Source organism: Anomaloglossus baeobatrachus, chromosome 2, assembly GCF_048569485.1.
Source record: "Anomaloglossus baeobatrachus isolate aAnoBae1 chromosome 2, aAnoBae1.hap1, whole genome shotgun sequence".
Lineage (NCBI taxonomy): Eukaryota > Metazoa > Chordata > Amphibia > Anura > Aromobatidae > Anomaloglossus > Anomaloglossus baeobatrachus.
This window is the reverse complement of record NC_134354.1, coordinates 647,636,449-647,659,767: the sequence shown is the minus strand read 5'-3', so window position 1 is coordinate 647,659,767 and position 23,319 is coordinate 647,636,449. Positions and strand designations below refer to the sequence as shown.

At 43.3% G+C, this 23,319-nt stretch overlaps 1 protein-coding gene across 1 annotated transcript in view; it reads left to right on the top strand.

The window, feature by feature from the left end:
• The window catches only part of ERBB3 (erb-b2 receptor tyrosine kinase 3), a 141,018-nt gene that overhangs the window by 93,494 nt on the left and 24,205 nt on the right, over positions 1 to 23,319 (top strand). The window contains exons 5-15 of the mRNA XM_075336986.1: positions 11,815 to 11,880; positions 12,439 to 12,557; positions 12,648 to 12,786; positions 14,882 to 14,995; positions 15,276 to 15,390; positions 16,613 to 16,686; positions 16,790 to 16,877; positions 19,621 to 19,823; positions 22,738 to 22,870; positions 22,967 to 23,057; positions 23,141 to 23,295. Of these exons, the coding sequence (XP_075193101.1) occupies positions 11,815 to 11,880; positions 12,439 to 12,557; positions 12,648 to 12,786; positions 14,882 to 14,995; positions 15,276 to 15,390; positions 16,613 to 16,686; positions 16,790 to 16,877; positions 19,621 to 19,823; positions 22,738 to 22,870; positions 22,967 to 23,057; positions 23,141 to 23,295 (1,297 nt within the window). The remainder of the gene's footprint in view (positions 1 to 11,814; positions 11,881 to 12,438; positions 12,558 to 12,647; positions 12,787 to 14,881; positions 14,996 to 15,275; positions 15,391 to 16,612; positions 16,687 to 16,789; positions 16,878 to 19,620; positions 19,824 to 22,737; positions 22,871 to 22,966; positions 23,058 to 23,140; positions 23,296 to 23,319) is intronic.

The window sequence follows — 23,319 nt, the reverse complement described above, 5'->3', positions numbered from 1 at the left end:
ACATATGAGGCATTGGCATACTTGGCAGAAATTGGGTAACAAATTGTACAGTTTGTTTTCTCCTATCACCCTTTTCAAAATTAAAAACTTGAGACCAAATAAATATTTTATTGGAAAAAAATGGGAATTTTTCATTTGCATAGCCCAATGTTATACAATTCTGTGAATCGCTTGTGAGTAAAAATGCTCACTACACCCCTAGATAAATGCCTCGAGAGGTGTAGTTTCCAAAATGCGTGTGGGGGTTTCCACTGTTTAGGCACATCACAGGGCATCTGCATTCTATTACAGCCCATTTTGTGCTCCAAAAGTTGAATAGCGCTTTTTCCCTTCCAAGCCCTGCCGTGCGCCCAAATAATAATTTGTCACCACATATGGGGTATCGGCATACACAGGAAAGATTGCACAACAAACTGTATTGTGCATTTTGTCCTGTTAACCTTATGAAAATGCAAAATTTGGGTCTAAAGCAACATTTTTATTGAAAAATTTAAATATTCATTTTTTCCATACACATTGCTGTAATTTTTGAGAAGCACCTAAAGAGTTATTATTCTATTTGAATATGGTTTTGAACACTTTGAGGGGTGCAATTGTTAAAATACTGTCACTTTGGGGTATTTTATGACATATAGGCTCTTCAAAGTCACTTCATATGTGATGTGGTCCCCAACAAATTAGTAAATTTTGTTAGAAAAGTGAGAAATTGCTGAAAGTTTTAACCCTTCAAACTATTTGACAAAAAAATAATGTTTCAAAAATGGTGCCGAGGTAAAGTAGACAGGTGGGTAAGGTTATTTGTTAACGAATTTGTGTAATGTAACTCTCTGGTTTAACGGCATAAAAATTAAAGTTCGAAAATTGTTGAATCTTCAATTTTTTTGTAGAATTTTCTATATTTTCATAAATAAATGCAAATCATATCAACAAAAATTTAACACACTCATGAAGTCCAATATGTCACAATATTCTCAGAATCACTGAGATCCGTTGAAGTGTTCCAGAGTTATAACCTTAACAGGTGACACTGGTCAGAATTGTGAAATTTGACATGGTCAGGAAGGTGGAAACAGGCTGGGGAGGTTAAGTTCCGTTAATTAAAGTCATATGACATGCCCAACTCTAGGTACGGGGGTACTCAGAAATGGGCCGGACTAGTCCGGGGATGTCTGCGGTGGCGGGGTCCAGCTCGGTGACCCTGGCGGTGTCTTCTTAATAATGAAGGGGATGATGATGATAGTTGTATTTTCAATTAAATAAAGTTTGTGACGCCCCCTGTGGTTTTGCGGCTATGTGGGCCGCTGCTGCGCTGCGTGTTCCTCGGGGCAGGTGATGATGGTGCAGCTGAGGTAATCTTGCTCCCCACAGGTGGAGTGGGACCCTGGGGCGACCGCTGGAAACATGAAAAGTCTATGAGGGCAGGTTGTGACGTAGGAAGAATAGAGACGACACCGTGGCTTTGCAATTAACAGTCTTTTACTCACTGTACCGGTTCCAGGTTGACAGCCAGCTTAGTCTACCCATGGTATGCTGGGATCCCCAGTGATGGGCATCCGCCGATCCCGAGTAAGTCTGAGGTAATCTACCGGTTCGCCTTCGTTTACCTTTCCTGGTCGTCTCGTCTGCGCTGACTCTCTCCCACCGGTCCTGCGCCTCCACACACAGTGCCCTGAGCCAGGGGTCGTGGACCTCTAAGGGGACTTCTGCCTATTTGGCTCCCTGATCCTCTGTGACCCCCTTCCAGCGGATTTGTGTACTGCTTGTGGCCCAAAGGTGCATACAGCCACCCTGGCCTCCGTTGTTACTAGAAGGTCCTGAAGTCTCTTGCGAGTCTAGGGAGCGGGACCCCGTTTGCGACCAAATCCCTCCACCGTGAGATGTTGCTTGTGGAACAAGACTATAGGGGAGTATGGCACCCCTCCCCTAAGTCTCTGGGATCCTCTCTTCAGCGTCACCAGGGTCGAGGAAGACCCCCAGGGTCTTCACCCCTAGTTGGTCTCCTCCCCGCTTCTGACTGACTCTCTCAACCGTCAACTGTCAACTTTCAAACTTAGCTCCGCCTATTTTACCTCAGACACCTCACCCATCAAGCTCCACCCCCAGGCTGGTTCCAGAGACAGTGCACCGGGCTTAAGTGCCATAACCAGATTTCTGGTCGCTAAGCATTAATGGGACCTGCCCCGGCCCTGATCTAGTGTGTGAGGTAACAATTGGGTGTCTGCAGATTTTTTGGTACGTGAACCGGTAGATGGCCTCTTTCTTACCCAGGATGGGGCACTACACCTCTGGCTGAGGTGCAATACCTCTATGGCGACGATAGCCTCAGGGGCGCTACACATACATAAGAACAAAGTAGTCTGAACCCGCCAATTTTAACAGGAGCTGTTGTTTGTCTTGTGTTTATGTAGGGTCTCCTGCCCTGACAGATGATGTAAAGAGAAATAATGATTGCGCAAATTTTTACATGCCTGATCTCTTTTTACAAAAGCCATTGTCAGAAGTGTCGGTCAGTGACCTACTCCACTCTCTCTTTAATTTAGTGTGCTTGTGTATGGGGAAGGTGGGGGGTCAATAGACATAGCTGTTGGGCAAAAGAACATTTGATTGATAGTGGAGTTGAGCCAAAAAAAATTCAAATTCCTGATTCATCAGTCACATTGGTAGTCTGCGGCTGCCGGACCAGAACCCAATGAACCACCTCTTAGGGGCCAGCATTCCCGGTGCCTCTTCTGACTAGTAGCCCTGTGTAATGTCTGTAAGACGCTGCTCCAGGCCTAATCAGAAAAGGCACTGGGGATGCTGGTAGGTAGGAGGAGGTTCACTGGGTTCTTGGCCAGCAGCCATGGACTACCATCTATTGGCGGACCTTAATTAGAGGAACATGGGGGTAGAGGATTAAGGAAGTCAGATCTTATTGCTGGGGATACTGTCTACACAACTGATAATTTCCTGGCAGTGAGATTAGTGAGTCATAAGTAATGCATATAGGTAGTGTCCTCCAGGGCATGCTTCTCTACGACTTCTATATGACCTAATGATAAAATGTGAATGGGATTAAAGAAAATTGGAGATAAGAAATATTTAACTAAACTATCAATATGTACAAGAGTTGTTCCATAAGACACAAATGTATTCACCTTTATGTTCTGTAAAGTTATCTTTTGCTAATAAATAGCTTTATATATAAAGAGCTTTACCAGGTCAAAGTGACCCAGTTTTTGTTCTTGTTTTATTCCCGCTGCTCCCAGAAATTTAGTCCTTTTTATATTTAGTGCTAATTTTTATGATTTTTACCAAGGAGGTGTTGGTCACAGATCCTCTGGTGAGAGGACCTCTAACAAAAACAGGCAAAGGTGTTCATTATCACAGTAAGAACGTGCAAAGAATACCATTACTACAAAGCGCTGAGCTCATCCCCATGACCTGGAGCATTGCTTTACTCTAAGTATATAGGAACCCGGAAAGTGACTGACACTATACTGTGTACTGGGACCATGTACAATGGCAGGAATCCGCACTAACCATTGTCACAGCCATAACACTGTCATTTACAACTTCCTAAAGTTAATATAATGAATAGGTTCTGTACAACCTGCAAACTCATTAACTAGCAATCATTTCCAGACATGAAGGTAGTAGGCTTAAGGCCCCCATACATGATAGACTAATGTCAGCTGAGGCCTCTGTGAACAAGAGCCTCCTGACTCTCCCTCGACATCATCCTTATAAGCATAAGACTTCCAGACTATTTTTAACAAAAAAAATTGTTAATTGGAGTAAATATTACAGGAGGGTACATGGCTGCTAGAGATGGTTCCTCTTAGGGTGCGTGCCCACGATCAATATTTGCAGCTTTTTGGACACCGCATGCTTCAGCTGCGTCAAAACCGCTGCGATGTACAGTACAAGCACAGTGGACGGCATTTCTAGAAATCCCGTGCCCACTATGCTTCCTTTTTCCACAGCAAACACTGACCAGTGGTGCGTGTTTCTAGACCGCAGCCTATCAATTGTGTGCTGTGGAATTGCATGCGTCCTCCGTAGGGAGCACACAAGCGAGAAACCACAGCGCACTGAACCCTGAGACCTGATCGGCGGGGGTGCGGCATCTTGGACCACAGCCAATCAGACATTGATGACCTATCCTAAGGATAGGCCATCAATGTCAAAGTAGAGGCCAACCCCTTTAAACAAGCACTTTTAACAATAGAAGTCCCTAAATTTCGAGCGCCCCCCTGAAGTTCCGAAAGAGGGTCAAATGACATGCAATAAACTGAATAGAACTAACTAGAAACTAAATTGCTAAACTCAATGGAAAACAACAACCTCCTGTGGTGCGACAGTAATGGCCTTAATTACAGAGCAAAAGACGGTGATTATAGGATGTTAGCTTAAATCCTTCAGGTCATTCGACCCGTCTGTGGGTTCCAAAGGTAGAAATGTTAAATGACCCCTCTCTGGGACTTCTAGTGTTAACAGGTGACGTAGCCAATATGACACTATCACAACACTAGTGTCTCTTTCGGACTTCTGTTTTTCACAATAGGACTTGTACCTAATATTGTCAATGGGACTGTTCACGTGTCCAATTTGTTTTCCAGACTGAGTGATTCATACAAAATTGTGGAGACATGTCTGATATTGATCCGAGTGTTGGATCAAAATTGCCAATGAAAGTCTATGGGTCAGTGAAAAAAATCAGACAGCACTTGGATGCCATGTGACTGCTGTCCGGTTTTCATTGACTGCTAGATAGGAGAAGGTGGAGAAACTTTTTACTCATCTTAGAAAAGCTGTTAAAAAAAAAAACCTCTGGCGTCAGGTCACCATATCCTTTTATTACAATTTTTAAGATGAGGTAGCGGTTTTTGAAATGTGTTAAAATGATCAAATAAGCTTTGCTGACCTATACAAATCCCTGCTACTCCGGTGGTCCCTGCTGTTCCTACAGTGATGATGTCACGTCCAGACCACTGCAGTCAGTCACTAGCCTAAGGCTAGGTTCACATTTCCGTTGTTTTTTAGATGTCAACTGACACAACGGATGTGTTTTTCACAGGATTCCTTTCACAGGAATCCTGTGAAAAAACTGATCCGTCGCGTCCGTAAGGCTAGTTTTACACTTGCGTTGAACGGTATCCGTTGCATTGCGTTGTGTAACGGATGCAACGGATGTGTTGCATATAGTGGCGCTACGGATGCTGCAAAACAACGCAATTCGTTTTGATTTTTTTTTTTTTTTTTTTTTTACAGTTTTTTACCAGCGGCAGACTATTGGGAACGATCAGCTGATCGCTCCCTGCAGCCGGCCGCCGGGTGATCAGCTGATCACTCCCTGCAGCCGGCCGCCGGGTGATCAGCTGATCGCTCCCTGCAGCCGGCCGCCGGGTGATCAGCTGATCGCTCCCAGTAGCCGGCCGCCGGGTGATCAGCTGATCGCTCCCAGTAGCCGGCCGCCGGGTGATCAGCTGATCGCTCCCTGCAGCCGACCGCCGGTGATCAGCTGAGCGCTGTCACTTGCCGGCCGCCGGGTGATCAGCTGATTGCTCCCTGCAGCCGACCGCCAGGTGATCAGCTGAGCGCTGTCACTTGCCGGCGCCCTGGCATGCCGGCGAGCGGGCGCTCAGCTGAGCGCTGTCACTTGCCCGCGGCCGGGCATGCCGGCGGGCGGGCATGCCGGCGGGCGGGCGGGCGCTCAGCTGAGCGCTGTGACTTGCCGGCGGCCGGGCATGCTGGCGGCCGGTCGCTCACCTGAGCGCTGTCGCTTGCCGATGGCCGGGCGCTCAGCTGAACGTTCGGCCACCGCGAGCCAAAATAAAGTTTGATTTTAAAAAAAAAAATAAGAGCATGCGCAGTGAAATCCAGAGGATTCCGCTGCTCAAAATAACGTTACATGCTGCGTTCCTCCCGCTGGGCGGAAGCAACGGAGCGTCGCCCAGCAGAAGCAACGCAGGTCCTTTTGGTACAATCCGTCACCCATACAAGTCTATGGGAAACAGCGGAATCCGTTAACGGATTCCTCTGTTTTCCAAAGGGGCGGATTGTAACAGAAGGAAATAAACGCAAGTGTGAAAGTGCCCTTAAAGTTCACATTTCCGCTAAAATGTATCAGTCACAATCTGCTGCTCTTGTAAACATAGCGGATTCCGTTGCTCCCATAGACTTGTATGAGCAGCGGATTGTGACTGATGATGCTGCGTTGCACCCTCCGCCCGACTGATCATTCGTGGAACGACTGACCGCCGGGCGGGAGGAACGCAGCATGTAACGTTTTTTGAGCAGCGCGATCCGTCGGATTTCGCTGCGCATGCTCTCTGGCTCCCTGCACACGTACCAGCTTTGGTTGGTTACCCGATATTTACCCTGGTTATGGTGAAAGGAGCCAGCGCTAAGCGGTGTAGGCCCGTAACCAAGGTAAATATCGGGTAACCTTTGCTGTTACCCGATATTTAGTCTGGTTATGTGTGCAGGGAGGCCGACACTTCCCCACTCGGCCCCGCCCCCTCCCGCACTCCGCACATGTATGTACACACACACACACACACACACACACATACCTGTCCCCAGCCATGCAGACAAGCACTGCCACCGACACCCTCGTCTCGCCCCCTCCCGCACTCCACATGTACACACACACACACACACACACACACTCTCACACATACACTCTCACACATACACTCACCTGTCCCTAGCCATGCAGACCGCAGCACTGCCACTGACATCCTCAGCGCCTGGCCCCGCCCCCCGCTCGGCTCCGCCCCCTCCCGCATTCAGCATGTGTATACACACACACACACTCTCACTCACACTCACCTGTCCTGCAGTCCCTGCGGCACTGACGTCCTCAGTGCCACGGCCTCGCTCGGCTCCCCCCCCCCCCGAACTCCGCCCCCCGCACACATCGGAATCCGACAGAATTCTGTTCTTTGTCATCCGTTGTACAGCGTTGTACAGCGCATCAGTCACATGCGTCAAGCGACGCATGTGACTGATTCAAAACAACGGAAATGTGAACAATCCGTAGCCTTGAGGAATTACGCTATCCTCCAAAATATTTTGCAGGAATCCTGTTTTTCCCGATAGGCTTCTATTAGTGACAGATTGTGACTGATGATGCTGCGTTGCATCCGCTGCGTCGCGGTCAGTCGTTTTTTAACTGACTGCCGGGCGGGAGCAACGCAGCCTGTAACGTTTTTTGAGCAGCGCGATCTGTAGGATTTTGCTGCGCATGTGCTCTCTGGCTCTCCGCCCCCGTAACCAGGATAAACATCGGGTAACCAAGCAATGCGCTTTGGTTAGTTACCTGATATTTACAGTGGTTACGGGTGCAGGGAGCCCGCGCTAAGCTGGTATCCAAGATAAATATCGGGTAACCAAGCAAAAAGTGCTTTGCTACCCGATATTTACCCCGGATACAGTGTGCAAGGAGGCCGCCCCCTCCCGCACTCCACATGTGTACACACACACACACACACACACTCACTCACTCACTCACTCACTCACTTGTCCCCAGCCCTGCAGTCCCCGCGGCACTGACGTCCTCAGCTCCACGGCCCCGCTCGGCTCCGCCCCCTCGCGCTCCGCTCCCTCCCACACTCCGCATGTACACACGCATGTAGACACACACACATTCACTCACTCACTCACTCACCTGTCCCCAGCCATGCAGACCTCGGCACTGACGTCCTCAGCTCCGCCCCACCGAACTCCGCCCCCCCCCGAACTCCGCCCCCCGCACACAACGGAGTTCGACAAAGAAATTCTTTTCTTTGTCACCGTTGTCATCCGTTGTACAATGCATCAGTCACATGCGTCAAGCAACGCATGTGACTGATGCAAAACAACGGAAGTGTGAACTTAGCCTTACATCCGCTATGCGTCCGTTTTTTGACGGATCAGTCATGATCCGTTTGTGTTTGGGACAGCCCAGTGGGTGTGCCAAACATGCTGGGCATGCCCAGTAGAGCATGACGGAATCCAGCGATGGATTCTGTTGGAAGACGGATTACGATGGAATCCAGCACCATAGACATCCATTACAAGCTTGACGGATGGCGACGGATCCCTGCGCGGTGCGTTAATTTTGATGGCCAGAAAAACGTTACTCTGCGTTGCTCCCGCCCGTCGGTCAGTCAAAAAACTACTGACCACGGCGCAGCGGATGCAACGCAAGGTCATCAGTCGCAATCCGTCTCTAATACAAGTCTATGGGACCCAACAGAATCCACTAAACGGATGCCGTTGTTTACCATAGCCGCGGATTGTGACTGATACATTTTAACGGAAATGTGAACCTAGCCTTAGAAGTCTGGTGACATACATATTCACGTGACCGCTGAGGCCAGTGATTGGTGACGTCAGCACTGAAGGACACAGGTAACGGCACTCGAGTTTTGGGAATGTGAATAGGTAAATAATGCTTATTTTATTATTTCAACTTTCTTTCTTTTACCACCATTTTTTCTATAAAATCCCTTACAACCCCTTTATTCTTTGTGTCTACTGTCATTATATTGTGAAGACCATAACATTTGTCTTCTAGTTTACCAACGCAGTGACTATTTTTCCTGGAATGCTTCAAATGTTTTCACAATGTGAAGTGTTTGCAGTGGCTTAGTACATTGTTGGCTCTAGAGCCTACATAAGAATTGCATTCTATACACTGAATCCAATGTGTGCCGCATATTCTGTAGTTATCCCCATGCCATCCCTTACTATTAGGTGGCATCTTTATTTTTGTCAGTGTTCATGATAAGATGTCTCTATTCATTTATGTACATTACGTGGAACTCTGCATAGATGTCCGCGGTGACAGTCACAAATGCATTTTAGGTGCCATATAGTTCAGCTCTACAAACCCTTTTCACAAATATTAGCTCATGCCATGAGCATGCCAAGATAAACCCTGCTTTGGCAAAACCTCTGCCATCCTTATCCTGTTTCTTGAGGCCAGTTGTATTTCTGCTTTAATACAAACACTTTACAAGATTCACAAGAGTCTTATTTTTATTACTAAAACACGGTAATAACCCTAAAAGAAGTGTCGCTGACACCAGCGGCTTGGTGTAGCGCTCTGTGCGGTGCGTAGACCGCTCTTTTACGTGTTCCTACTGACAGTGGAGAGACACATATATCACTGATTTTACAAACATGGATGTGTTCACACATTCACTGATTGAGATGTAAGGAACAGATTTTAAAAGGAATCTGTCAGTAAGGACATCCCTTCCTAAGCCATCAATATATAGATCATAGGAAGTTGAATAACATAATACCTTTGTATCTGTGATCTGATGTCTTATTCCAGAGAAATCCATGCTTTTCTCAATATGTAAATGAGCTGTTAAATCTCTGCTGCCACAGTTTATTTTAAATGAAAGGGGGACATATACCAGTGTGAGACTTGTAATGACTGACAGATGGCTGTCCTGATCTACATGTCCCCCTCTGGTAATGGCTCTAGATGAGCTATTTTACAAAAAAGAAGGGGTAAAAATGTCAGTCTGTAGATATGGAAAGCTGGTAGAGACAAACCCCAAAAGATTGGCAGCAGTAATTGTACCAAAAGGTGGTGCTACAAAGCGTTGACTAAGGGGGGCTGAATACAAATGCACCTCACAATTTTCAGATTTATATTTTTTAAAAATTGTTAGAAAACCATCTATTTCTTTTAAACTTTACAAATACCTGCTACTTTTTGTTGGTATATCACCTAAAATCCCAGTAAAATACACTTAAGATTGTGGGTGTCACATGAAAAAATGTGGAAAAGTTTACAGTGTACAAGTATCTTTTCAAGGCACAGTGTGTAATATATAATATAATGTGTGTGGTTGTGTGTGTGTGTGTGTGTGTATATATATATGTGCGTGTATATATGTGTGTGTATATATGTGTGTGTGTATATATATAGATAGATAGATTATCTATATATGTACGTGTGTGTGTATATATATATATATATATATATATATATATATATATATATATCTCTATATCTATATCCAGAAATATTTGGACAGTGACACAAGTTTTGTTATTTTAGCTGTTTACAAAAACATGTTCAGAAATACAATTATATATATAATATGGGCTGAAAGTGCACACTCCCAGCTGCAATATGAGAGTTTTCACATACAAATCGGAGAAAGGGTTTAGGAATCATAGCTCTGTAATGCATAGCCTCCTCTTTTTCAAGGGACCAAAAGTAATTGGACAAGGGACTCTAAGGGCTGCAATTAACTCTGAAGGCGTCTCCCTCGTTAACCTGTAATCAATGAAGTAGTTAAAAGGTCTGGGGTTGATTACAGGTGTGTGGTTTTGCATTTGGAAGCTGTTGCTGTGACCAGACAACATGCGGTCTAAGGAACTCTTAATTGAGGTGAAGCAGAACATCCTGAGGCTGAAAAAAAAGAAAAAATCCCTCAGAGAGATAGCAGACATGCTTGGAGTAGCAAAATCAACAGTCAGGTACATTCTGAGAAAAAAGGAATTGACTGGTGAGCTTGGGAACTCAAAAAGGCCTGGGCGTCCACGGATGACAACAGTGGTGGATGATCGCCGCATACTTTCTTTGGTGAAGACGAACCCGTTCACAACATCAACTGAAGTCCAGAACACTCTCAGTGAAGTAGGTGTATCTGTCTCTAAGTCAACAGTAAAGAGAAGACTCCATGAAAGTAAATACAAAGGGTTCACATCTAGATGCAAACCATTCATCAATTCCAAAAATAGACAGGCCAGAGTTAAATTTGCTGAAAAACACCTCATGAAGCCAGCTCAGTTCTGGAAAAGTATTCTATGGACAGATGAGACAAAGATCAACCTGTACCAGAATGATGGGAAGAAAAAAGTTTGGAGAAGAAAGGGAACGGCACATGATCCAAGGCACACCACATCCTATGTAAAACATGGTGGAGGCAACGTGATGGCATGGGCATGCATGGCTTTCAATGGCACTGGGTCACTTGTGTTTATTGATGACATAACAGCAGACAAGAGTAGCCGGATGAATTCTGAAGTGTACCGGGATATACTTTCAGCCCAGATTCAGCCAAATGCCGCAAAGTTGATCGGACGGCGCTTCATAGTACAGATGGACAATGTCCCCAAGCATACAGCCAATGCTACCCAGGAGTTCATGAGTGCAAAAAAGTGGAACATTCTGCAATGGCCAAGTCAATCACCAGATCTTAACCCAATTGAGCATGCATTTCACTTGCTCAAATCCAGACTTAAGACGGAAAGACCCACAAACAAGCAAGACCTGAAGGCTGCGGCTGTAAAGGCCTGGCAAAGCATTAAGAAGGAGGAAACCCAGCGTTTGGTGATGTCCATGGGTTCCAGACTTAAGGCAGTGATTGCCTCCAAAGGATTCGCAACAAAATATTGAAAATAAAAATATTTTGTTTGGGTTTGGTTTATTTGTCCAATTACTTTTGACCTCCTAAAATGTGGAGTGTTTGTAAAGAAATGTGTACAATTCCTACAATTTCTATCAGATATTTTTGTTCAAACCTTCAAATTAAACGTTACAATCTGCACTTGAATTCTGTTGTAGAGGTTTCATTTCAAATCCAATGTGGTGGCATGCAGAGCCCAACTCGCGAAAATTGTGTCACTGTCCAAATATTTCTGGACCTAACTGTATACTGTATATTTACACACACACAGTATATGTATTCTATATACACATAAATGCACGTGTGTATGTATACTGTATATAAAAATCGCCTCTTCCTTGAAACTCTGAGACTGTTGCTATCTATGAGTCAAAGCTGAACCTTTTTTTTTCCTTTTTACCTGTCGCAGGTAAACCTTGTCATCCTTCTTGTACTGGGAAGTGTTGGGGCCCAGGAGAAGAAGACTGTCAGAAATGTGAGTGTTTATCTTTTTATCATTACCTGCTAGTGGCAATAATACTAAATATTTCCTCCCAAATATGAAAGATCATTTATAAAATGTATCCATCACCATAATGTCATCCATACATTTGAACGTCTCCTAGGGTCACTTAAAAAAAAGCTCCATTTGTTTGTTGACATCATGGAGGAATTAATAACCTGTCACATACCACGTGGTAGACTTACATGGTAAACGATCTTTCCAGAATTTTCACTAAATGCTCAAACAGTGGTGCATAGAAATTAGTGCCACATAGTGCACAGTGGTGCCATAAAGGACATATTGACAGTAATATGATAGACTCCTGTCAGCCTTGAACTAGCAGTCACACAGGCCTGTCATGCACGTAGGACTGTCATCCATATTACAGTACCCACATACGTTAGCAAGAGATAATAAGAAATTGAATTTGCGACTACAGTAATTCCAAGCACAAAAAATGGACCCATACTGTAGTTCTATGTAGTTTATTACGCCAAATAGTAAGATCATACACTAAATATATCTTAAATAAAAGTATTTTTCTTGCAGTGACAAAGAACATCTGCGCAGAGCAATGCAATGGACGGTGCTATGGGCAGACCCCCACTGAATGCTGCCATGATGAGTGTGCCGGGGGCTGCACAGGTTCCCTTAATACTCAGTGCTTTGTAAGTAATTCTCAGTCAATCATACAATCAGTGCTTTTTATGTCCTAAGTTCAGCAATTTCCCATATTCATAACTGTCTGTCCCATACAGTCATGTCGGAACTTCAATGATAATGGAACCTGTGTCTCGCGATGTTCTCAGCTGATTTACAACCCTCTGACCGGTCAAATGGAACATGGCCCTGACGCCAAATTTCAGTATGGAGGATCGTGTGTGAAGGACTGCCCCCGTATGTATAGGCAGATGAAAGTAATAATGTCTGACCCTTATAATTAACTTTACATGGATAGTCACACAAAAGATAAAATACATGTCCTTGGAAAAAAAAAAAACTGTCTCCCACTATAATTATTCATTAGAAAGTCTTCCAGACTCCCTAATAAATAATTGGGGCCAATTCAAGTAATAAGAGCCAAGCTGCACCACCAACAGAGTTGTACATATGAGTTCGGACGTCTTGGGTACTGCAGGAAAAAGGGGCCGCAAACCTGAGCCTTCTCAGGATATGTAAACGTATTTTGCAGACTTCTAAAACTATATACAGGTTGGGAAATAATTATTTGATCCCTTCCTGATTTTGTAAGTTTGCCCACTGACAAAGACATGAACAGTCTATAATTTTAAGGGTAGGTTATTTTTAACAGTGAGACATAGAGTATCCAAAATAAAATGCAGAAAAACATGTATAAATTATATACATGTATTTTGCATTTTGCAGAGAAAATAAGTGTTTGATACCTCTGGCAAACAAGACTTAATACTTGGTGGCAAATCCCTGGTTGGCAAGCACAGCAGTCAGACGTTTTTTGTAGTTGATGATGAGGTTTGCGCAGATGTCAGGAGGAATTCTGGTCCGCTCTTCTTTGCAGATCATCTCTAAATCATTAAGATTTTGTGGCTGCTGCTTGGCCGCTTGGAGTTTCAGCTCCCTTCATAAGTTTTCTATGGAATTAAGGTCTGGAGACTGGCTAGGCCACCCCATGACATTAATGTGCTTATTTTTAAGCCACTCCATTGTTGCCTTTGCTGTATGTTTTCGGTCAGTGTCGTGCTGGAAGACCCAGCCATGACCCATTTTTAATGTCCTGGAGGAGGAAGTTGTCACTCAGGATTTTACGGTACATGGCTCCATCCATTGTCCCATTGATGCGGTGAAGTAGTCCTGTGCTCTTAGCAGAGAAACACCCCCAAAACATAATGTTTCCACCTCCATGCTTGACAGTGGGGATGGTGTTCTTTGGGTCATAGGCAACATTTCTCTTCCTCCAAACACGGTGAGTTAAGTTAAGGCCAAAGAGCTAAATTTTTGTCTCATCTGACCACAGCACCTTCTCCCAATCACTCTCAGAATCATCCAGGTGTTCATTAGCAAACTTCAGATGGGCCGGTTGCATATGTGTCTTCTTGAGCAGTGGAACTTTGTGGGCACTGCAGGATCTTAAGCCATTATGGTGTATTGTGTTACCAATGGTTTTCTTGGTAACAGTGGTCCCAGCTGCCTTGAAATCAATAACAAGTTCCCCCCGTGTAGTTTTAGGCTGATCTCTCACCTTCCTCATGATCCTGGAGATCCCACGAGGTGAGATTTTGCATGGAGCCCCAAATCGATGTTGATTGACAGTCGTTTTGTATTTCTTCCATTTTCTTACTATTGCACGAACAGTTGTCTACTTCTCACCCAGCGTCTTACTTATGGTTTTGTAGCCCATTCCAGCCTCGCAGGTCTATGATCTTGTCCCTGACATCCTTAGAAAGCTCTTTGGTCTTGCCCATGTTGTAGAGGTTAGAGTCTGACTGATTAATAGAGTCTGTGGACAGGAGTCTTTTATACAGGTGACAATTTAAGACAGCTGTCTTTAATGCATGTAGCGAGTTGATTAGGAGCATCTAAGTGGTCTGTAGGAGCCAGAACTCTTAATGGTTGGTAGGGGATCAAATACTTATTTCTCTCTGCAAAATGCAAATACATTTATATAATTTACACAATGTGATTTTTGGGATTCTATTATTGATATTCTATCTCTCACTGTTAAAATTAACCTACCATTAAAATTATAGTCTGTTCATGTCTTTGTCACTGGGCAAACTTACAAAATCAGCAAGGGATCAAATACTTATTTCCCCCACTGTATGTATTTTCTCAGCAGCCCCTCAGACATGGCCTGCTGTCTTCATAAATGCCAACAGGGTCAGCCTGACAGGTCCACTTTTTATATTACTAAATATACAGTGGAGAAGTTTTCCTTTCATTTGTAGCCGACACATCTGAAATTTCTTATAGCTGTTTCTGGATCCTGCACTAATATTTTTTTCCTGATATTTAGGTAATTATGTGATAGACCAGAACTCCTGTGTCCGTGCATGCCCCAGCAACAAGATGGAGGTGACCAAAAATGGAGTCAAAATGTGCGAGCCATGTTCAGGACTTTGCCCAAAAGGTAACCGTGGTGTCAGATTTGGGGATATGAAGATAATGGAGAGATGCAATGATTTTGAGCTTTCTCAATGCCTTTACCTGATTAAAGTAACAATTGTCAACTAGTAATGTAATGTCAAGATGTTCTGGAAATTGTATTTACTGATTGAACACAAATAATATGGAAATAATTCTCATTTAAAAGGAAGAAATGTCTTCTGCTAAACTAAACTTGGACTATTACACGAACGCTGTTGTGAATTCTTCTATTTTGCATTTATCTTTCTTCTATTTCTTTCCAGCTTGTGAAGGAACCGGTGGTAAATACCAAACTGTGGATTCTAGTAACATTGATAGATTTATTAATTGCACCAAGATCTTGGGCAATTTGGACTTTCTTACCATTGGACTAGATGGGTAAGACAAAAATTGCTATTTAGTACTTATATATTGTGCACAGTAGTAGTCATAGGTGTATGAATATTGTATGTTTTTCTTCTGGAGTAATCTTTTTGGTAGGGTATTTACTACTACAGTCTATCAGTATAAAGATACTTTTACTTTATTCTTGCATTTCTTCTGATGGTATATTTTGATATATTCAACCAATTTTTGGTGACTATTTTTTTTTATTCAATATAATGGTCAGTCAGCCTGTCATGTGAAGAAAACTATGTAAACTTCAGTTGGGTAGATTGAACAAGATTTGTAAAGTTCCTAAGAAATCGTACCTGATGGACCTACCCTGTATGTGGCAAGGTCAAATACAGATTTATGTAAGCCATTGACTTAATCTGTTTATGACTTGTTAAGAATTTAACTCATTACACGTAAACCTTAAAAGGGTTGTCCACTACTAGGACAAAACCCTTCAGTTTCCACGTTTCCCACACGTAAAATAAGAAAGCCTATACTCACTTTTGCAGCTAGCGTGGGTCCAGCGGTGTCTGCGCGGTGCCGAGGCTCACATGACATTGTGACGTCATGCGAGCCCTGCATCCGATCAGCACCAGCTTATCTCTCCCTGTCTTCTGACAAACGAGTTAATTAACAGGAAGTTAGCGCTAAGGCCATGCTCACTTCCTGTTGATTGCTCCTGTGTCTGATGGCGGCATGAGAGAAATCTGCACTGATTGGATGCGGGGCTCGCATGACGTCACAATGTCACGTGAGCCTCAGCACCGCGAGCCCATACACTGCTGGAACCACGCCAGCTGCAAAAGTGAGTATAGGCTTTATTATTTTACCTGTGGGAAACATGTGGAATCTGAAGGGTTTGTCCTAGTAGTGGACAACCCCTTTAAAATTATTCCTAAAGGCTGTTATTGGTTACCCAAAATAACTGCATAATCTAAAATTATTTTTTATAAAAAAAAAAATCTGAAGAAAAAAAATAAACAAAAGAAAACAAGACATTTCTTTGAAAAGTTAAGTTATGGGTTTACAATGTTCTTGCAAGTATCCATGATACATTTCTCAAACTCTCCATTGTTGGGTGGCTTTCAGAGTAACATGTAACACTGGTGACTGTAAAACGTAAATCTGAGCTCTTAACTGTACCAAAGGTGCAAGAACCATTGCAGTTATAGTTTTTTTTATACTTGATTTTTTTTACCTGATTATTTATATATGATTCTAGGGATGAGTTTATGAATATTACTGCTCTGGACCCTAACAAACTGAACGTCTTCAAGACCGTTCAAGAAATAACAGGTAGGAGGAAGGCTACTGAATCTTTTAGATAAATGAAGATGTTATATTCTTTCAGTATGAGCCTAATATCCTGTTCTAAAACTGATGACAAATTTCACTTTAGGATACCTGAATATTCAGTCGTGGCCAAAACATATGAATGACTTCAGTGTCTTCTCCAGCCTCACTACCATTGGTGGTCGAACTCTCATGTGAGTATCTTCTCTTCTGTGATATATGGAAACTAAATGTGACTTACTATAAAATAAAAAAAATATATATAAATCTCATTCTCCATATTAGCCAATAGATGGAAAAATATTAGAAATTGAGAGTCCTCAGTGGTTAATATCTCAATGACTAACTGAAAAAAATGGTAAAGTGTGTAAAATAATGTACTATGCCTAATGAAGAGACCTGAGTAGTCTCAAAACCATGCAATTTGTTGCCATCTTTTCAGTTAGTCATTATAAGGTATTTTTCTAGAGAATAAAGATAATCAAGTTTTATTTTGGAGTAAATTTATGACTCCAGAAAGGCTGAATATAGGCCCTATTATCGACCAACCAACCATCCCTCACCCACCAGGGGTCCTTACCTAAAATAAACACCAAGACTGTGTGACAGATATAAACAGCCCCCGTTTATTAATACCAAAACATAAACAATATACAAACATTTCAAAACATCCATTGAAGAACATCCGAAAGGAGGGGGGTGAGTGAAGGTTGACAAAAACCGTATGATGCAACACTGGCTCCACCACCTACCCTCAGCCGCACCACACCGGTTCGAGGGCACCTAGTCAAATGTTGCCTACCCAATGTCCCGCTGTGACTCAACCCAGCAAGGACCCGAATCACAAATTATTTGCACCACCAGGGGTAACCCGTTCCTGCACTGTGTTCCCCCTCTCTTCTGTGCAGACCCCCCACCTTCAGATACCCCCCTCCTTTCCGCTGCTGTTGCGACGAAATCACCAAGTCCTCTGCTTCCAATTTCATGTCGAGATTACAACCAGGGCGTGCGGGCGGGAAATGATTTGGGACGCTGTCCAGGTAAAAAAAGACCATCCCTCACCCCTGACCTGACCTATATATGACCTCCATCTCCCACCCCCGCCTGGGTGCCTAGGACCAATCAAATCCCCCTTGACCTAAATGACCCTACAACTCCACCTCTGCATTTTAGTGCTCAACTGCCTTATCCACATTAAGTCTATGCTGACCCAGTGGCCTAGCATCCCTTCTAGTCATGCTGCCCTCCCTTGAGCCCCTTTGGGGCAGCAGTACGGGCTGTTCCTTTATTATTTAGTTCCTAAACTTTGGTAAAGAATTGCTATTTTTCAGCATAATATATACAAAGTTGTACATTGCCAGTATCTTATCGGTAGACCATCAGTACTGATTTATGGTATAGATAAGGAGTTACATGTGCACATTGCTGTCACAATGTTGGCAATGTGTGTCCATAATACTCCTCCTTTGTCCTATATTGTGTTTCACTTACAGTCATGGCTGAAAGTATTGTCACCCTTGAAATTGTTCGAGAAAATTAAGTATTTTTCCCAGAAAATTATTGCAATTACACGGTGTTTTTTTTAAACACTTGTTTATTTCCGTTGTGTGTAACAGAACAACACAAAACGTCTGAGGAAAAATGGTAAATTGGACATAATTTCACACAAAACCCCCAAAATGGGCTGGAGAAAGTTGTTGGCACCTTTGCAAATTTGTGGGTAAACAGTCTCAAGGTTTCAAGTCCATCTCCAGAAATCTTAATGTTCCTTTGTCTATGATACGCAGCATAATCAAGAAGTTTATAACCCACGGCACTGTAGCTAATCTCCCTGTGTGTGGATGGCAGAGAAAAATTGATGACAGTTGCAATGCAGGATAATCCAGATGGTGGATAAGCAGCCCCAATCAAGTTCCAAAGAAATTCAAGTTGTCCTGCAGGCTCAGGGTGCATCAGTGTCAGTGGAAACTATCCATCAATATTTGAATGAGTTGGCTGGAGACCCAAGAAGGCCTCACTGCTGACACCAAGACATAAAAAAGTTAGACTGCAGTTTGCCAAAATGTACGCAAGTATGCCAAAATCCTTCTGGGAAAGCGTCTTGTGGATGGATGAGACCAAGATGGAGCTTTTTGGTAAAGCACATCATTCTACTGTTTTACTGAAACTGGAACGAACCCTACAAATATAAGAACACACTACCTACAGTCAAATATGGCGGAGGCTCAAAGATGTTTTGGGGTTGCTTTGGTGCCTCTTGCATTGGGCGCCTTGATTGTGTGCAAGGCATCATAAAATTCAAGATTACCAAAGGATATTGGGTGGCAATTTAGTGCCCAGTGTTAGAAAGCTGGGTTTGTCCTAGGTCAAGGGTCTTCCAGCAGGAGACTGACCCAAAACATACTTCAAGAAGCATCCAGTAATGGAAGAAAGCAAGGTGCTGGAGAGTTCTGAAGTGGCCAGCAATGAGTCTGGATCGAAATCCCATTGAACACTTGTAGAGAGATGTTTAAACTGCTGTTGGGAGAAGGTCCCTTCAAATATGAGAGACCTGGAGCAGTTTGTAAAAGAAAAATGGTCCAAAATCCTAGTTGAGAGGTGTAAAAAGCTATTTGATGGTTATAGGAGCGATTGATTGCAGTTATTTATTCCAAATATTAAGTTACGAGTGCCAACAATTTTGTCCGGCCCTCTTTCTGGAGTTGTGTGTGAAATTATGTCCAATTTGCCTCTTTTTCTCTCTTTTTTTTTTTTTTTTTTTGTGTTGTTCCAATACACACAAAGGAAATAAACTTGTATAACAAAACATGTGTCATGCAATAATTTTCTTGGAGAAATACCTCCTTTTCTGGAACAATTTCAAGAGTGCCAACACTTTCGGCCACGACTGTGTCTTATATTTTCGACGAGACCTGATCTCTCAATGACATGTTACAGACGTGGGGTGTCACTCCTTGTGATGAAGAACAGCAATGTGACGTCTCTGGGGTTTCGCTCACTGCGTGATATCAGTGCCGGGAAGGTTTATATTGCAGAAAATGAGAACCTTTGCTATTATAACACCATAAACTGGAAATACTTATCCTCAACTAAACGGCAGAACTTTGATATCAAGAATAACAAGCCTCCCAGTGATTGTGGTAAATCCCTTTTATTATGACCTTTGTTTCTTAATAATTCAGTTTAATAATAGTAAAGATATATTAATAGAGACAATGGGACAGATTTATCAATGTCTAATTTTTACAAAGTGCAAGCTTAGGCTAAACTGCTTTAATATTCTCCAGGATTATTGTCATAATGGTCCATACTGCTTGATAAATCTCATTATAAGACTGTCTAGTCTAAGTGTGTACCTTTTTATGTTGGCTTACTTTGTACCAGACGTGTGCTCCAGAATTCTGGCATATTTTTTATCGAGTTACCTTTCCTGGTAAGCTACCCACATTTCAGCTAGGCCTTAAGGTCGCTTTACACGCTGCAATATCGTTACCGATATCGCTAACGTGTGTACCCGCCCCCATCGGTTGTGCAACACGGGCAAATCGCTGCCAATGGCGCAAAACATCGCTCAGACCCGTCACACGGACTTAGCTGCCTAGCGACGTCGCTGTGACCAGTGAACCGCCTCCTTTCTAAGGGGGCGGTTCGTTTGGCGTCACAGCGACGTCACTAAGCGGGCGCCCAATAGAAGCGGAGGGGCGGAGATGAGCGGGACGTAACATCCCGCCCACCTCCTTCCTTCCGCATTGCCGGTGGACGCAGGTAAGGAGATGTTCGTCGCTCCTGCAGTGTCACACATAGCGATGTGTGCTGCCGCAGGAACGACGAACAACATCGTACACGCAGCAGCAATGATAATTGGGAATAGGGGGGCATGTCACCGATTAGCGATTTTGCACGTTTTTGCAAAAATGCTAAATCGCTCATAGGTGTCACACGCAACGACATCGCTAAAGCGGCCAAACGTGCGTCACAAATTCCGTGACCCCAACGACATCGCTTGAACGATGTCGTAGCGTGTAAAGCGTCCTTTAGTACCTTGTCGGCCAAGGTGTAGAGACTGTCTGAAACAATAATAATAATATGGAGTAGGTCATGAAAGGGTTTTTTTGGTGTAAATTCTGATATATTTATATCGGTGATAATATAATTTAGTCAATACAATATTCATTGTCTCTAAATTAAAGGGATTGTCCACTGCTTGGATAACCCCTTCTCAACCCCTATGTTTGGACCCTAAGAAATAAAAAGCTTATACTCACATCCCGTTCCGATGCCGTTCCAGTTTTTCTGGGGCTCACGTGAGGATGTGAGGTCACGCAAACTCCACGCTCTATGACCTCCGGCTTCACTCTCCCCGCCCTCAGACAAATGATTAACCAATAGGAAGTGAGCGGCAGTCAGAGCTCTCAACTCCTGGTGATTAGTCATTTGTCCAAAGGCGGGGAGAGTGAAGGCGGTGGTGATAATGCGTAGGACTCGCGGGAGTATAGGCTTTTTTATTTTAATGGGGAACGAGAAGGGGTTGTCCAAGTAGTGGACAACCCCTTTAATTAAATTGTAAGAAAAGTCTGTATTGCTATTAACTGATGATTAATCTGTATCTTTATGAGCAGCTGTCATAAAAGTGGCACATACAAGGTAGTATTAATATAAACAGGGCAAATACGGTATATTATAGCTAAAAATTGATGCCAGAAATAGAAATAATATAACATGCTTTTTAGGTCTAGATGTAAGGGTTATTGATGACGCAGGTGCTACATTATCTGCTTGTATCCTGGACATTACAGTGCTCCTGATCTCTCTAGACATGAAAAGTCCATTATTCTGATAGGCATCATATTTGTCAGGCCAAAGATCCAATTGCAATTGACAGAGACCCAACTATTTAAGTGTTAAAACATATATTGCAAATATATTTTTAGCATTTCCAACCAGAAATCGATATGTAAACTAGAAATAGACAGATACCTAAACAGCGTTGTGTAATAGCCACATGACTGGGTATAGTTCACCACTACTTAATTGGTTCTAATTATGTTCATAAAATAACAAGTGTGGTGGTAAGATCTTACAGGAAATCTGTCAGGAGGATTTTGCTCTGTAATCTGAGAGAAACATGATAAAGAGACAGAGTACCTGATTCCAGTGTTGTTTCACTTGCTAGGCTGTGTATTGTTGTTTTAATAAAAATCAGTGTTTTATCAACAGGAGATCATCACTACAGGACTAGCTGCCTCTTGTCATGTAGTCCTCCTCTGTATAACCTCTCTCCCACCACTCATTAACAGCTTTCTGCCAATGCAAAGTGAAAGCTGCTAATCAGTGGTGGGGGCAGGGTTATAAAAAGCTCAGCATTCAGAGAAATTTTTAGATGTGCAGCAGAGAAAAAAAGTGATTGTATCAAAACTGCACCAAGCAGCCCAAGTCATACAACGCTGGAATCTGGGTCTCTTCCCCTAAATTATGTCACTTTCTAACATAGTAAAAACCTGGTGACAGATTTCCTTTATTGGGAGTCTGTCTGCCAAAACTGGCAGTATAAACTAATATATAGTCTAAGTTTAATCACATATGTTACGAAATATGCTCCGTGCACCCTCTGTGTTGACAAAAGGCACAGTGCACCGCTCCTCCTACTGTTTTGGCATAACCCCGCATCATTTGTCTGAGCTCTCTCTGCACACAGTGCTCAATCAAGGCAAACCATTGCTGTCAATCTCCAGTGAGGGGGAATATGGGAAACCAGTGACGGAATGGTGCACTATAGAAAACCGTTAAATCCCTTTAGTGCAGACGCTTCAAACATTGTATTTTCCCCACGTGATCAATTATTTTTTTCGCTTGATTATCAGTTATCCCATTGCAGAATATAAGGAGTGCACTACAATGCACTACAAGAGGAGGACACATTCAACTTATTCATTTCTATCTAAAATCTCCATGGGCTGTTCTACACCAAATCCAGCTGATCCATGAATGAGATTTATATAAAAAGTACAGATTGAAAGACAATGGAAATTTATGGAGATATTTTTTCTTTCGCAGTCAATGAAGGAAAAGTATGTGACCCCCTGTGTTCTGACATGGGCTGCTGGGGCCCTGGACCTGAGCAGTGCCTGTCCTGCAGGAATTTTAGTCGCGATGGGATCTGTGTGCCACACTGTAACCTCCATCAAGGGTAATTACATTCATTTTTATTCGGCATGAAATTATATCACCGAATATCATTGCTGAGTTCTTTACGGTAACAGCTTTTTATTACCCCTTTGTATAGCGACAGCAGGGAGTTTGCACGGGATGGTGTTTGCTTGCTGTGCCACCCGGAGTGCCAGAAAGTGGAAGGATCACTTACCTGCAATGGAACGGTAAATCACGACTGCGGCTTCCACCTCTCATTATAGCTTACACCTTTGATATTTTCTTCTAATGATAATCGTCATTCTGTCAGGGCGCGGACTCGTGCACACAATGTGCCAACTACCGAGATGGGCTACACTGTATGGACAAGTGTCCTAATGGAGTCATGGGAGAAAAAGGACCGATCTACAAATACCCCGGTGTGAATAAGATCTGCCTGCCCTGCCATGAAAACTGCACGGAGGGGTAAGGTCCTGCTCTTCATTTCTA